At 43.4% G+C, this 15,533-nt stretch overlaps 1 protein-coding gene across 2 annotated transcripts in view; it reads left to right on the top strand.

Annotated features, from left to right (window-relative positions):
- The window catches only part of CDK19 (cyclin dependent kinase 19), a 367,636-nt gene that overhangs the window by 208,042 nt on the left and 144,061 nt on the right, over positions 1-15,533 (top strand). For both annotated transcript variants that reach the window (XM_077289462.1, XM_077289463.1), the window contains one exon: positions 8,309-8,440. In XM_077289462.1, coding sequence (XP_077145577.1) covers positions 8,309-8,440 — 132 coding nt within the window. The remainder of the gene's footprint in view (positions 1-8,308; positions 8,441-15,533) is intronic.

The raw sequence follows: 15,533 nt of genomic DNA, 5'->3' as shown, positions 1-15,533 counted from the left end.
CCCACAATCGCATACAAGATTTCTCTCGCGTATCACCCCTACTCTGGAACCCTCTACCACAACACATCAGACTCTCGCCCACCATCGAAACCTTCAAAAAGAATCTGAAGACCCACCTCTTCCGACAAGCCTACAACCTGCAGTAACCACCGATCGACCAAACCGCTGCATGACCAGCTCTACCCTCACCTACTGTATTCTCACCCATCCCTTGTAGATTGTGAGCCTTCGCGGGCAGGGTCCTCTCTCCTACTGTACCAGTTATGACTTGTATTGTTCAAGATTATTGTACTTGTTATTATGTATACCCCTCCTCACTTGTAAAGCGCCATGGAATAAATGGCGCTATAACAATAAATAATAATAATAATAATAATAATAATAATTTTCTTCTATCTATGTAATATATACAGTGGGTACGGAAAGTATTCAGACCCCTTTAACTTGTTCACTCTTTGTTTCATTGCAGCCATTTGGTGAATTCAAAAAAGTTCATCTTTTTCTCTTTAATGTACACTCTGCACCCTATCTTGACTGAAAAAATAACAGAAATGTAGACATTTGTGCAAATTTATTAAAAAAGAAAAACTGAAATATCACATTGTCATAAGTATTCAGACCCTTTGCTCAATATTGAGTAGAAGCACCCTTTTGAGCTAGTACAGCCATGAGTCTTCTTGGGAATGATACAAGTTTTTCACACCTGGATTTGGGGATCCTCTGCCATTCTTCCTTACAGATCCTCTCCAGTTCCATCAGGTTGGATGGTAAACGTTGGTGGAAAGCCATTTTCAGGTCTCTCCAGAGATGCTCAATTAGGTTTAGGTCAGGGTTCCGGCTGGGCCAGTCAAAAATGGTCACAAAAGTTGTTCTGAAGCCACTCCTTTGTTATTTTAGCTGTGTGCTTAGGCTCATTGTCTTGTTGGAAGTTGAACCTTTGGCCATGTCTGAGGTCCAGAGCACTCTGGAAAAAGTTTTCATCCATGATATCTCTGTACTTGGCCACATCCATGTTTTCTTCAATGGCAAACAGTCGTCCTGTCCCTGCAGTTGAAAAACACCCCCATAAGCATGATGATGCCACCACCATGTTTCATTGTTGGGATTGTATTTGGCATTTGATGAGCAGTGCCTGGTTTTCTCCACACATACCATTTAGAAATATCACGAAAAAGTTCTTTCTTTTTCTCATCAGACCAGAGAATCTTATTTCTCATAGTCTGGCAGTCATTCATGTGTTTATTAGCAAACTTTATGCGTGCTTTCATATGTCTTGCACTTAGGAGAGGCTTCCGTCAGGCCACTCTGCCATAAAGGCCCAACTGGTGGAGGGCTGCAGTGATAGTTGACTTTGTGGAACTTTCTCCCATCTGGCTACTACATCTCGGGAGCTCAGCCACAGTGATCTTGGGGTTCTTCTTTACCTCTCTCATTAAGGCTCTTCTCCCACGATTGCTCACTTTGGCTGGACAGCCAGGTCTAGGAAGACTTCTGGTGGTCTCAAACTTCTTCCTTTTAAGGATTATGGAGTCCACTGTGCTCTTAGGAACATTGAGTACTGCCCGGGCGTGAAAGTAAAAAAATTATATTTTTTCCTCAAACATGATCTTTTAGTCCCCAATTTTTTATTTTCCCAAGAGTAACAGGAGAAATTGGACCCAAAAAGTTGTTGTCCAATTTGTCCTGAGTACGCTGATACCCCATATGTTGGAGAAAACTACTGTATGGGCACACGTCGGGGCTCTAAAGGGAAGAAGTCACGTTTTGGAATGCAGACTTTGATGGAATGGTCTGAGGGCGTAATGTTGCATTTGGAGAGCCCCTGATGTGCCTAAACAGTGGGAACCCCTCATAAGTGACCCCATTTTGGAACCTACACCCCCCAAGGAACTTATGTAGATGTGTGTTGAGAACTTTAAACCCCCAGGTGTTTCACTAAAGTTTGTAGCTCCCGGTCTTGAAAATAAAAAAATCATATTTTTTCCACCAACATGATCTTTTAGTCCCCAATTTTTTATTTTCCCAAGGGCAACAGGAGAAATTGTACCCCAAAAGTTGTTGTCCAATTTGTCCCGAGTACACTGATACCCCATATGTGGGAGCAATCTACTGTATGTGCACACGTTGGTGCTCGGAAGGGAAGAAGTGACGTTTTGGAATGCAGACTTTGATGGAATGGTCTGTGGGCTTCATGTCGTGTTTGGAGAACCCCTATTGTGCCTAAACAGTGGAAACCACCCACAAGTGACCCCTTTTTGGAAACTAAAACCCTCCAAGGAACTTAATAGATGTGTGGTGAGCACTTTGAACCCCCAAGTGCTTTACAGAAGTTTATAGTGTAGAGCCGTAAAAAATAAAAAATCTTTCTTTTTTACACAAAAATGATCTTTTTGCCACCATATTTTTATTTTTCAAGGGAAACGGTAGAAATTGGACCCCAAGAATTATCGTGCAATTTGTCCTGAGTGCGCTGATACCCCATATGTGGGGGTAAACCACTGTTTGGGCACATGGCAGAGTTCAGAAGGGAAGGAGCGCCTGATTTTACTGTTATGGTTTGCAGGTGCAATGACCCACTGGCATAGCCCATGAGGTGCCAAAACAGCAGAACCCCCCATAAGTGACCCCATTTTACGAATAACACCTCTCAATGAATTCATCTAGTGTCACAATAATCTTATTGACACCATGGGTGTGTCACAGAATTTTATACCATTGGGCAGCCATGCGGACACACGTGCCACACATGTGCGGCAAGTATTACACGCACAGTGACATCTCTACCGGAAATATCAGGACGTGTGAAAGAGGCGTTATAGCTTGTTTTTCTGTTTCTGTCACTCATTAAAAGACACTTTTTATTGCAAAAAATAGTTTTTGTATCACCATATTTTGAGAGCTATAATTTTTCCATATTTTGGCCCACAGAGTGTTGTGAGGTCTTTTTGCGGGACGAGTTGACGTTATTGGTACCATTTTCAGGCACATGATATTTTTTGATCACTTTTTATTCCAATTTTTGGGAGGCAGAATGAACAAAAACCAGCAATTCATCAATTCATGAATTTCTTTTGGGGGAGGGCGTTTAAACCGTTCCGCGTGTGGCAAAATTGATAAAGCAGTTTTATTCTTCGGGTTAGTACGATTACAGCGATACCTCATTTATATAATTTTTTTATGTTTTGACACTTTTATTCAATAAAAACTATTTTATACAAAAAACTAATTGTTTTTGCATGGCTTTATTCTGAGAGCTATATCTTTTTTATTTTTCCGGTGATGGAGCTGTGTAGGGGCTTGTTTTTCGCGGGACAAGATGACGTTTTCAGCGGTACCATGTTTATTTATATCTGTGTTTTTGATCATGTGTTATTCCACTTTTTGTTCGGCGGTATGATGATAAAGAATTGTTTTTTGCCTTTTTTTATGGTGTTCAATAAAGGGATTAACTTGTGGAACAGTTTTATAGGTGGGGTCATTACGGACGCAGCAATGCCAAATATATATTTTTATTGTTTAGATTTTTTTTTCATTCAAATATTTATTGATGGAATAAATATAGATTTTGTATTATTATTTTTTATTATTTTTTAATATTTTTACAATTATTGATTTTTTTTTTTATTCAGTCTTACTTTTACACTGTGTCCCACTATGGGAAAATCATTTTGTGCAGGCTGATCTCTTCTATAGCATGCAGAACTGCATGCTATAGAAGCTGTCAGCGCTGCAGTTTCAGTACACTAACCTGAGACATTTCCTGACATGCACTGCGCATGATAAGATGGTTTCTCAGCTCTGGAGACAAGGAGGTCATCATGACGATAACGGGTCTCCATGTCAGCCCCTGTAACGGCTCCGGAACGCTGCGATCATGTTTGGTCAAAGTCCCGGGTGTCAGCTGTGAGAATCGGCTGACACCCGGCCGCGATTGGCGCACACCACCCGTGTGCGCAGCCGATCGCTATGAGTTACTATCCTGTCCATGGTCAGACGGGCCCAGGGCACATGGACGGCATAGGCATAGGCATGGAGTTAAGATCCCAGTGTTGCTGCAGCTGATTGACAGGTCTCCCCCTATATTAAAGCGAGAGACCTGATTATCATCTGCGGCAGTGCTGGGATGTACCGACTGGAGGTTGGTGCCGGACTAGTCTAGTCTCTGGCTATAGTCCTCAGCTGAAGCACAAACATGTTCCTCATCACAGAAACCAACTGTTTGTACTTTGGCGCGAGCCTGTTGGCAGGTCTCTTCTTGGTTTCTCTGGCCTAGAGCAGGAAGATGAGACTCTGCATACAGTCCCGCCCCAGAGCACGGGCATATCATTAACTGAACACTTCTAATACTGATTGCACAAGAACCACAAGACGGATTTCTTCACCCCAGGTATCATGTTAATCAGTGTAACAGCGCCAATATGGCAATGCCTGTGGTTTACTTAGCAAAATCCTGCTGACAGGTTTGCTTTAAAGCAAAAACATCAGTGATTGGCTAGTTTTACTGCTTTTTATTTAAGGAGTTGTCCAGTCTAAAATGAAAAGTTTGCAGTCACTTGTATGGAGCGCGGCTGCGCCCACTAGACGACTTCTGCTCAAGAGTATGCATATCACATACAGTACAGACTAAAAGTTTGGACACACCTTCTCATTTTAAGTTTTTTTCTATATTTTCATGAATATGAAAATTGTAAATTCACACTGAAGGCATCAAAACTATGAATTAACACATGTGGAATTATATACTTAACAAAAAAGTGTGAAACAACTGAAAATATGTCTTATATTATAGGTTCTTCAAAGTGGCCACCTTTTGCTTTGATGACTGCTTTGCACACTCTTTCTCTTGATGAGCTTCAAGAGGTAGTCATCGGGAATGGTCTTCCAACAGTCTTGAAGGAGTTCCCAGAGATGCCTAGCACTTGTTGGCCCTTTTGCCTTCACTTTGCGGTCCAGCTCACCCCAAACCATCTCGACTGGATTCAGGTCTGGTGACTGTGGAGGCTACGTCATATGGCATAGCACCCCATCACTTGAATTTACAATTTTCATATTCATGAAAATACAGAAAAATCTTTAAATGAGAATTTGTATCCAAACTTTTCGTCTGTACTGTACATCATTGCCATTCCCGACGAATCCTCACAGTGCACAGTGCGTGTGCTGGGAGGGATTCTTAAGCATGCAGTCACACAGAGAGACTTTTGACTTTTCATTTGAGACCGGACAATCCCTTTAATGCCAACTCTTTTTACTGGTAAGTGGTTTACAATTTGTAACAGTAGGATAAGTACAGTATATCGCAGCTGTTCTATCTGATAAAAGTTTGTAAAAGCCTGCAACCTACCTGTGTCCGCTGATAGACTACAGTGGTTATATGAAACTAGATGGAGGCCCGATGCCATCGCATCGGGAGGGCGGTAATGTCGCAATGGGAGCAGACTTTGCAGCATTGAGAATCTCTCCCCCATGTGCTCACCCACCTATCCACTCTCTCTTTCCCCATGTGCTGACTTCTCCCGTCTGTGCTCTCTTCTTTGACCTGTCTACCCCATGTGCTATCCCTCCCCATGTTATCCCCCCTGTCACTAGATAAACAGTGTCACGAGAGCCCGCTTGGAGCAGAGGAGCACCGCTGGTCCAAGATGTAAGTATACTTTAATTGTTTTTCTTTGTACAAAGGACATTGAAAAGGGTTTTTCCTCTAGTGGACTAACCCTTCAAGTATTTGTTTTGGGGTAGCCTAGCCTAAAATCTGACCAACAAATATGTTGGCTCCTACTAAGTATCTTGCGTACTGTGACTGAGCACAACAAAATATGCGTTCTGCAGCTGAATATACTGTTCACTATTGGATTTCTTGGATGTTGGAACAAGAAAATAAAGCCAGAGGGACTAGGCCAGAATGGTGGCCTTGTCTACAACGGCCGCCAGCAAGTCCCAGGAGATCACCGTGTGACTGGAGCTCTTTACCCGCATCTTTAGCTGCCCATGAATTTCTCTGAATTGAGTGACTGGGGAGTCAGCTGAGGAGCTAAGCAGTCTTTGGTCATAGAGAGAAAATCTATGGAGATCTCACATTGACCTGTGTATGAGTGGACATGTACCTGCTGGAGTATTGACCTACTGTACTTTTCTGCTGTGTTTATCTTTGTGCCGGAGCACAGCTGTTTATGGAGCTAATAAACCTTGCCTTGTTGGACTAAAAATGTTGTCTGTGGGAATGCTCCTAATGCCTACCACAACCATTACCAGGTGTGCCTGAAAAAACTACGTTTACACAGCAAGTGCTTATCAGAGGGAGCTGATGCAATCTTTGAATCTGAGCAGATGCAGTGAGCTCTCCTAGCCCTAATATCCAAAAACGTCTCTCTCAGCCCTACTATCCATGAACAGCTCTTTTAGCCTTACAACCGATGACTCGTTAGAGGGTTGATTGTGACTTGTAGGATCGCTACTTCCAACAGGTGGCGCTATAGAGTTAAGTCCTCTTTTCCTCAGAAGAGGCAATTTGAATATTTAATTTCCCAGAGGAGCATTGCATGGTGAATAAGCCTCCTTACCTTGAAAAGCCAGCTGGTATGTCACTCTCCATAAGGAGAAATGCTACCCCTTAGACCCCAGTCCAGAGCCTCTCACCTAGCCAAATCAGTTCTCATGCTTCGCACTGACGAGGGCCAACAGCCCGAAACACCGTGTCTGCGAATTGAGATACTGATTTGGCTTTTATTCTAAGTCATATTGCACGACTCGTTAAAGGGTTGATTGTGACTTGTAGGATCGCTACTTCCAACAGGTGGCGCTATAGAGTTTAAGTCCTCTTTTTCTCAGAAGAGGCAATTTGAATACCGATGACCAGTGCTCTTAGCCCTACTATTCAGGGACAATATTCTTAGCCTTGCGTCCAGCTACCCAAAGACAGCTCTTTTAACCCTACTACCCAAGGACAACTCTCTTAGCCCTACTCTCCAGGGCCAACTCTTAGCCCTACTATCCAGGGAGAGCTTTGCTAGCCCTACTATATATGAACAGCTTTTTTTTGCCCATATTCCCAGGGACAACTGTCTTAACCACTACTACCCAGGGATTGCGCTCTTAGCCCTACTACTCGGGAACAGCCCTCTTAGCTTCACTTTACAAATTTTTACATTGGCCCTTTGAAAGCAATCATAATGCAGATGTCGCCCTTGGTGAAATTGAGTTTGAGAGCCCTGCTAGAGAATATTATTGGCTCTATAGAAAATGTTTAATATGGCTTCATGGAATGGAAAGGGATGAATCCAACAGGTACACGATTTTGGGCAAGCTAAAACAGCACCATTATCTGTCGCCAGGGTTTTGCTGTCTAATGTGAGAGCAGCATAATAAAGAGACAGAGACCCAAATTCTAGTGATGTGTCACTTACTGAGCTGCTTGATTGTAGTTTTTATAAAATCATTGTTATATCAGCAGATCATCACTAGAGGACTACTTGGCATGCTGCTAGATTGACATCTTTTCTTTTTACAGTGTGCATAAGAAAAAAAAGCTGCTAATCAGTGTTGTAGATGGTGTTATACAGAGCTCAGCATTCATAGAACTGGTAGGTCTGCAGTAGGTAAAACCATTATCAGAACTGCACCAGTAAAGGAAGAGATGTCCCTACATCATGCTGAGCTCATATGGGGGTGGAGCAAAAACCTGGTCACAGATTCCCTTTAAGGATTTCATTGCATTTCTTAATAGAGCATAGATTGTTCAGTCTTATTACTCTGCATACTTGATATATACTTGGGGTGTAGCGATACTTAGTCATAAAAATATACTTTGTATTTAGATTCAGTTGGCAGTTAAAGGTGCATATTTCAAATTCAATATTGAATTATAATGTATACATACATGTTTGTTTAATGCTACTACTGAACTTAAATTTACCATTATTTTCATTCCCAAACAGAATTATATACTTGGACCTGATACTCCTGTATGACTGTTGTTACAATTTGTTTTCTTTTAATGTCTCTGGACAGTCTTTTTTTTCCTGGCTACTTAAAAATCTAATAGCTCATTATAATGCACAATTCCACCTGCCCAGACCTCTTGGGCCTTTCTGCAGCTGTCCATGTTGCACCAGTGGTATGTCCACCCCTGTCCTGGAGTTTACAGTAATTGGCACAGCATAATTTGCCCAACCTAGTTATTTATCGCATATGTTAGATTTGCAGATTCCTTGAACTGTATATACCTTGCAATTAAACCTCTGATTTTAAAAAATAAGTTTGTATAGTAATATTGAATGTGATTAATTTTTGTTTTGATTTTCTGTCATAGCGGACATGGGCTTTGCTCGATTATTTAATTCTCCACTGAAACCTCTCGCAGACCTTGATCCAGTTGTGGTTACGTTTTGGTACAGAGCTCCAGAGTTGCTGCTAGGTGCAAGACATTATACTAAAGCAATAGGTAAGTAATTTAGTAACATTTTCATCTTTATCCCCCTAACTTTGTGATATGAGACTGAGACTCAAGTCTATGCATTATATCAGTGACAGATCGTACAGGGGAAGGGGTGACTTCACTCACCTCTGGGGAGGGGAGAGAATGACCCAGCAGGGATCGGCTCTCTGGTGCCACCACTTACCCCCAGATTAGTGAGGGAACTGATCCAAGGGCAAAGAGTCGCCGGAAAGGCTTCCCTTATAGGTACGAGTTATTAAGGCACTCCCTGTGAGGGGGTATATATCACCAGTCCAGGCTGGGGATATACAGCTCTGGTAAAAATTAAGAGACCACCACATCAGAACCTCTGGAATGTAATCAAGAGGATGATGGATAGTCACAAGCCATCAAACAAAGAAGAACTGCTTACATTTTTGCGCCAGAAGCAGTATGAAAGACTGGTGGAAAGCATTCCAAGACGCATGAAAGCTGTGATTAAAAATCATGGTTATTCCACAAAATATTGATTTCTGAACTCTTCCTGAGTTAAACCATTAGTATTGTTGTTTCTAAATGATTATGAACTTGTTTTCTTAGCATTATTTGAGGTCTGAAAGCACTGGTTGTTTTTTTTTAATTTTGACCATTTTTCTTTGTCAAAAAAAAAAAAAAAAAATTTATTGCTTGGAAATTCAGAGACATGTTGTCAGAAATTTATAGAATAAAATAACAATTTACCTTTTACTTAAAAATATACCTATAAAGAGAAAAATCAGACAAACTGAACATTTTGCAGTGTTCTCTTAATTTTTGCCAGAGCTGTGTATATATAAACCTCCCCGCCTGTTATGATCTGGTGGCCCAGGAGCAGCATTGGACGTACTCTGGAGAAGGTGGTATCTATACTGACCGCGGACCCTGAACTTAACACAGCAACTAGAAGTAGCCGTGGGATGTACCTACTGATCCTAGACACCTCGACACAGCCGGAGGACTAATTAACCCTATAGGTAGAAAAGGGAAAACTATCTCGCCTCAGAGAAAATTCCCAAAGGATAGGCAGCCCCCCACAAATATTGACTGTGAGAGGAGAGGAAAAAACATACACAGGCTGAAAACAGGATTTAGCAAAGGAGGCCAATCTAGCTAAATAGGAAAGATAGGACAGAGAACTATGCGGTCAGTATTAAAATACTAGGAAATATCCACCACAGAAAATACAAAAATCTCCACATCTAACTAAAGATATGGAGGGTATATCTGCCTCTCCAGAGATTCCAGCTTGACTGCATAAATCCTTACACAGATTAAGCTGGACAAGAAAAAGCATGAAATGCACTGAACAATGAGGCCCACAACATGTGGGCTGCAAACCAGCAGAACTTATCTTGGTGAAAAGACCAGGAAGCAGGAGAAACCATGAAGGGATGTGAATCCTCCAGAATACAATGGACAACTGGCACTGACCAAAGGGTGAGGCCAGACTAAATAACCCAGTCCAGAGTGGACACACCTGATAACTGCTGTGAAAGAGACAGACAGCAGCGCTACCACTTATAACCACCGGAGGGAGCCCAAGAACAGAATTCACAACAGTACCCCCCCTTGAGGAGGGGTCACCGAACCCTCACCAGAGCCCCCAGGCCGATCAGGACGAGCCAAATGGAAGGCACGAACCAAATCGTCAGCATGAACATCAGAGGCAACAACCCAAGAATTATCCTCTTGGCCATAACCCTTCCACTTAACAAGATACTGAAGCCTCCGCCTTGAAAAACGAGAATCCAAGATCTTCTCAACAACATACTCCAACTCCCCATCAATCAACACCGGGGCAGGAGGATCAACAGAGGGAACGACGGGTACCACATATTTCCGCAACAAAGATCTATGAAAAACATTGTGGATGGAAAAAGAGGCTGGAAGGGCCAAACGAAAAGACACTGGATTGATAATCTCAGAAATCCTATAAGGACCAATAAACCGAGGCTTGAACTTAGGGGAAGAAACCTTCATAGGAACATGACGGGAAGACAACCAGACCAAATCCCCAACCCGAAGCCGGGAACCCACACGCCGCCGACGGTTAGCAAAACGCTGAGCCTCCTCCTGAGACAAGACCAAATTGTCCACAACATGAGCCCAAATTTGCTGCAACCTGTCAACCACAGAGTCCACCCCAGGACAATCAGAAGGCTCAACCTGCCCCGAAGAAAAACGAGGATGAAACCCAGAATTACAAAAAAAAGGTGAAACCAAGGTAGCAGAACTAGCCCGATTATTAAGGGCAAACTCGGCCAATGGCAAGAAAGCCACCCAATCATCCTGATCGGCAGACACAAAGCATCTCAAATAAGTTTCCAAAGTCTGGTTAGTTCGCTCGGTTTGGCCATTTGTCTGAGGATGAAATGCGGAAGAAAAAGACAAATCAATGCCCAGCCTAGCACAAAAGGCCCGCCAAAACCTGGAAACAAACTGAGAACCTCTATCGGACACAATATTCTCCGGAATGCCATGCAAACGAACCACATGCTGAAAAAACAACGGAACCAACTCAGAAGAGGAAGGTAATTTAGGCAAAGGTACCAAATGAACCATCTTAGAAAACCGGTCACAAACCACCCAGATAACCGACATCCTCTGGGAAACCGGAAGATCTGAAATAAAATCCATAGAAATATGCGTCCAAGGCCTCTCAGGGACCGGCAAAGGCAAAAGCAACCCACTGGCGCGTGAGCAGCAAGGTTTGGCCCGCACACAAGTCCCACAGGACTGCACAAAGGAGCGCACATCCCGTGACAAAGAAGGCCACCAAAATGACCTACTAACCAAATCTCTGGTACCAAAAATCCCAGGATGGCCAGCCAACACAGAACAGTGAACCTCAGAAATCACTTTGCTAGTCCATCTATCAGGAACAAACAGTTTCCCCACTGGACAGCGGTCAGGTTTATCAGCCTGAAATTCCTGAAGAACCCGTCGTAAATCAGGGGAGATGGCAGAAAGAATCACCCCCTCCTTCAGAATGCCGACCGGCTCAAGGACCCCAGGGGAATCAGGCAAAAAACTCTTAGAGAGGGCATCAGCCTTAACATTCTTAGAACCCGGAAGATACGAGACAACAAAATCAAAACGGGAGAAAAACAGGGACCATCGGGCCTGTCTAGGATTCAGCTGTTTGGCAGACTCGAGGTAAATCAGATTCTTATGATCGGTCAAGACCACAATACGATGTTTAGCCCCCTCAAGCCAATGTCGCCACCCCTCAAATGCCCACTTCATAGCCAACAACTCACGATTACCGACATCATAATTTCGTTCCGCAGGCGAAAATTTTCGAGAGAAGAAGGCACACGGTTTCATCAAGGAACCATCAGAATTCCTCTGAGACAAAACGGCCCCTGCCCCAATCTCAGAAGCGTCAACCTCAACCTGAAAAGGAAGAGAAACATCCGGCTGACGCAACACAGGGGCAGAAGTAAATCGGCGTTTAAACTCCTGAAAGGCAGAAACGGCCGCTGTTGTGAGTTTGGTTTTTGGGCTCCCCCGGTGGTCACTGGTGGTACTGGACTTGTGTGCTTCACTTTCTCTGTTCACCTGTTTCCATTAGGATATGGGTGTATCCTATTTAGCCTTGCTGCTCAGTTATTCTAGTGCCGGCCATCAATGTAACCAGAGCCTTTCTGTTGCATGTTCCTGCTTCTAGACTACTATCAGCTAAGTTGGACTCTTAGTCCTAAGTTTGTTTTGCATTTTTGTTCCAGTTCACAGTTATGTTATTTTTCTGTAGCTGGAAGCTCTTGTGGGCCGAAATTGCCACTCCGGTGTCATGAGTTGACACATGAGTCTTAAAGTAATTTCGGGATGGTACTTTAATAGGGTTTTCAGCTGACCGTGAAGTTCCCTATTGTATCTTCTTGCTATCTAGTAAGCGGACCTCGCTTTGCTGAACCTACCTTCATACTGCGTATGTCTTTTCCTCTGAACTCACCGTCAATATATGTGGGGGGCTTCTGTCTCCTTTTTGGGGGAATTTCCCTAGAGGTAAGCCAGGTCTGTCTTTTCCTCTATTAGGGTTAGTTAGTCCTCCGGCTGGCGCTAGGCGTCTAGGGATAAAACGTAGGTACGCCACCCGGCCACTGTTAGTTGTGTGGTAGGTTTAGCTCACGGTCAGCTCGAGATTCCATCACCCAAGAGCTGTTCTGTTATTTATGTTCTCTGACGTTTCCTTGCCATTGGGAACCATGACAGTATGGCCGGACCCAGTGTTAAAACCGTTGGCAGAAGAAAGGAGAGAAAAAGAAGTCTGCAGATTTTTTTTTCCTCTGAGCTTGCTCTTTAGTTGACTTAGTTGCATTTCTGCTCTAATTGCAGCCTTTGTCTCTCTCTCTCCTTCTAATCCTTGAATGGCTCTGATCTCACCTGAGTAAAATGGATCCTCAGAGTTCGGCTACAGGTTTGAATAATCTTGCTATGAAGGTTCAAAATTTACAGGATTTTGTTATTCATGCTCCTATATCTGAACCTAGAATTCCTATACCAGAATTTTTCTCCGGGGATAGATCTCGTTTCCTGAATTTCAAAAATAATTGTAAATTATTTCTTTCCCTGAGATCTCGCTCTGCTGGAGATCCCGCACAGCAGGTTAGGATAGTAATTTCCTTGCTGCGGGGTGACCCTCAAGACTGGGCATTTGCATTGGCACCCGGGGATCCTGCGTTGCTCAATGTGGATGCGTTTTTTCTGGCTTTGGGGTTGCTTTATGAGGAACCTAACTTAGAGATTCAGGCTGAAAAAGCCTTGATGGCCCTATCTCAAGGGCAAGATGAAGCTGAAATATACTGCCAAAAATTTCGTAAATGGTCTGTGCTTACTCAGTGGAATGAGTGCGCCCTGGCGGCGAATTTCAGAGAGGGTCTCTCTGATGCCATTAAAGATGTTATGGTGGGGTTCCCTGCACCTACAGGTCTGAATGAGTCCATGACAATGGCTATTCAGATTGATCGGCGTTTGCGGGAGCGCAAACCTGTGCACCATTTGGCGGTGTCTTCTGAGAAGGCTCCAGAAAATATGCAATGTGATAGAATTCTGTCCAGAAGCGAACGGCAGAATTTTAGGCGAAAAAATGGGTTGTGCTTCTATTGTGGTGATTCAACTCATGTTATATCAGCATGCTCTAAACGTACAAAAAAGGTTGATAAGTCTATTTCAATTGGCACTTTACAGTCTAAGTTTATTCTGTCTGTGACCTTGATTTGTTCATTATCGTCAATTACCGCGGATGCCTATGTCGACTCTGGCGCCGCTTTGAGTCTAATGGATTGGTCCTTTGCCAGGCGCTGTGGGTTTGATCTAGAGCCTCTGGAAGTTCCGATACCTCTGAAGGGTATTGACTCTACACCATTGGCTAGTAATAAACCACAATACTGGACACAAGTGACTATGCGTATGAATCCAGACCATCAGGAGATGATTCGCTTCCTTGTGTTGTACAATCTACATGACGTTTTGGTGCTCGGATTACCATGGTTACAATCTCATAACCCAGTCCTTGACTGGAAAGCAATGTCTGTGTTAAGCTGGGGATGTCAGGGGGCTCATGGGGGCGTACCTTTGGTTTCCATTTCGTCATCTATTCCCTCTGAGATTCCGGAATTTTTATCTGATTATCGTGATGTTTTTGAGGAGCCTAAGCTTGGTTCACTACCTCCTCACAGAGATTGCGATTGTACCATAGATCTGATTCCGGGCAGTAAATTTCCAAAGGGTCGTTTATTTAATCTATCTGTACCTGAACATGCTGCTATGCGAGAATATATTAAGGAATCCCTGGAAAAGGGACATATTCGTCCTTCTTCATCTCCCTTAGGAGCCGTTTTTTTCTTTGTATCTAAAAAAGATGGCTCTTTGAGGCCGTGTATTGATTATCGACTCTTGAATAAAATTACAGTCAAATATCAGTATCCTCTGCCACTGCTGACTGATTTGTTTGCTCGAATAAAAGGGGCTAAGTGGTTCTCTAAGATTGATCTCCGTGGGGCGTATAATTTGGTGCGAATTAAGCAGGGGGATGAGTGGAAAACCGCATTTAATACGCCCGAGGGCCATTTTGAGTATTTAGTAATGCCTTTTGGTCTTTCAAATGCCCCTTCAGTCTTTCAGTCCTTTATGCATGACATTTTCCGTGAATATTTGGATAAATTTATGATCGTGTATCTGGATGATATTTTGATTTTTTCGGATGACTGGGATTCTCATGTCCAACAGGTCAGGAGGGTTTTTCAGGTTTTGCGGGCTAATTCCTTGTGTGTGAAGGGTTCTAAGTGTATTTTTGGGGTTCAAAAGATTTCTTTTTTGGGGTACATTTTTTCCCCCTCTTCCATTGAGATGGATCCTGTCAAGGTTCGGGCTATTTGTGATTGGACGCAACCTTCTTCTCTTAAGAGCCTTCAGAAATTTTTGGGCTTTGCTAATTTTTATCGTCGATTTATAACTGGTTTTTCTGATGTTGCTAAACCTTTGACTGATTTGACCAAAAAGGGTGCTGATGTTGCTGATTGGTCCCCTGCTGCTGTGGAGGCCTTTCGGGAGCTTAAGCGCCGCTTTTCTTCCGCCCCTGTGTTGCGTCAGCCTGATGTTACTCTTCCTTTTCAGGTTGAGGTCGATGCTTCCGAGATCGGAGCTGGGGCGGTCTTGTCGCAGAAAAGTTCCGACTGCTCCGTGATGAGACCTTGTGCGTTCTTTTCTCGAAAATTTTCGCCCGCCGAGCGAAATTATGATATTGGTAATCGGGAGCTTTTGGCTATGAAGTGGGCTTTTGAGGAGTGGCGTCATTGGCTTGAGGGGGCTAGACATCAGGTGGTGGTATTGACCGATCACAAGAATTTGATTTATCTTGAGTCTGCCAGGCGCCTGAATCCTAGACAGGCGCGCTGGTCGTTGTTTTCCTCTCGGTTTAATTTTGTGGTCTCATACTTACCAGGTTCTAAAAATGTGAAGGCGGATGCCCTTTCTAGGAGTTTTGAGCCTGATTCCCCTGGTGATTCTGAACCTACAGGTATCCTTAAGGATGGGGTGATATTATCTGCTGTTTCCCCAGACCTGCGACGGGCTTTGC

The sequence above is a fragment of the Ranitomeya variabilis genome, chromosome 2 (genome assembly GCF_051348905.1).
Source record: "Ranitomeya variabilis isolate aRanVar5 chromosome 2, aRanVar5.hap1, whole genome shotgun sequence".
Classification (NCBI taxonomy): Eukaryota; Metazoa; Chordata; class Amphibia; order Anura; family Dendrobatidae; genus Ranitomeya; species Ranitomeya variabilis.
Note: the sequence above shows the minus strand (reverse complement) of the source record. Positions and strands in the feature narration are given on the sequence as shown.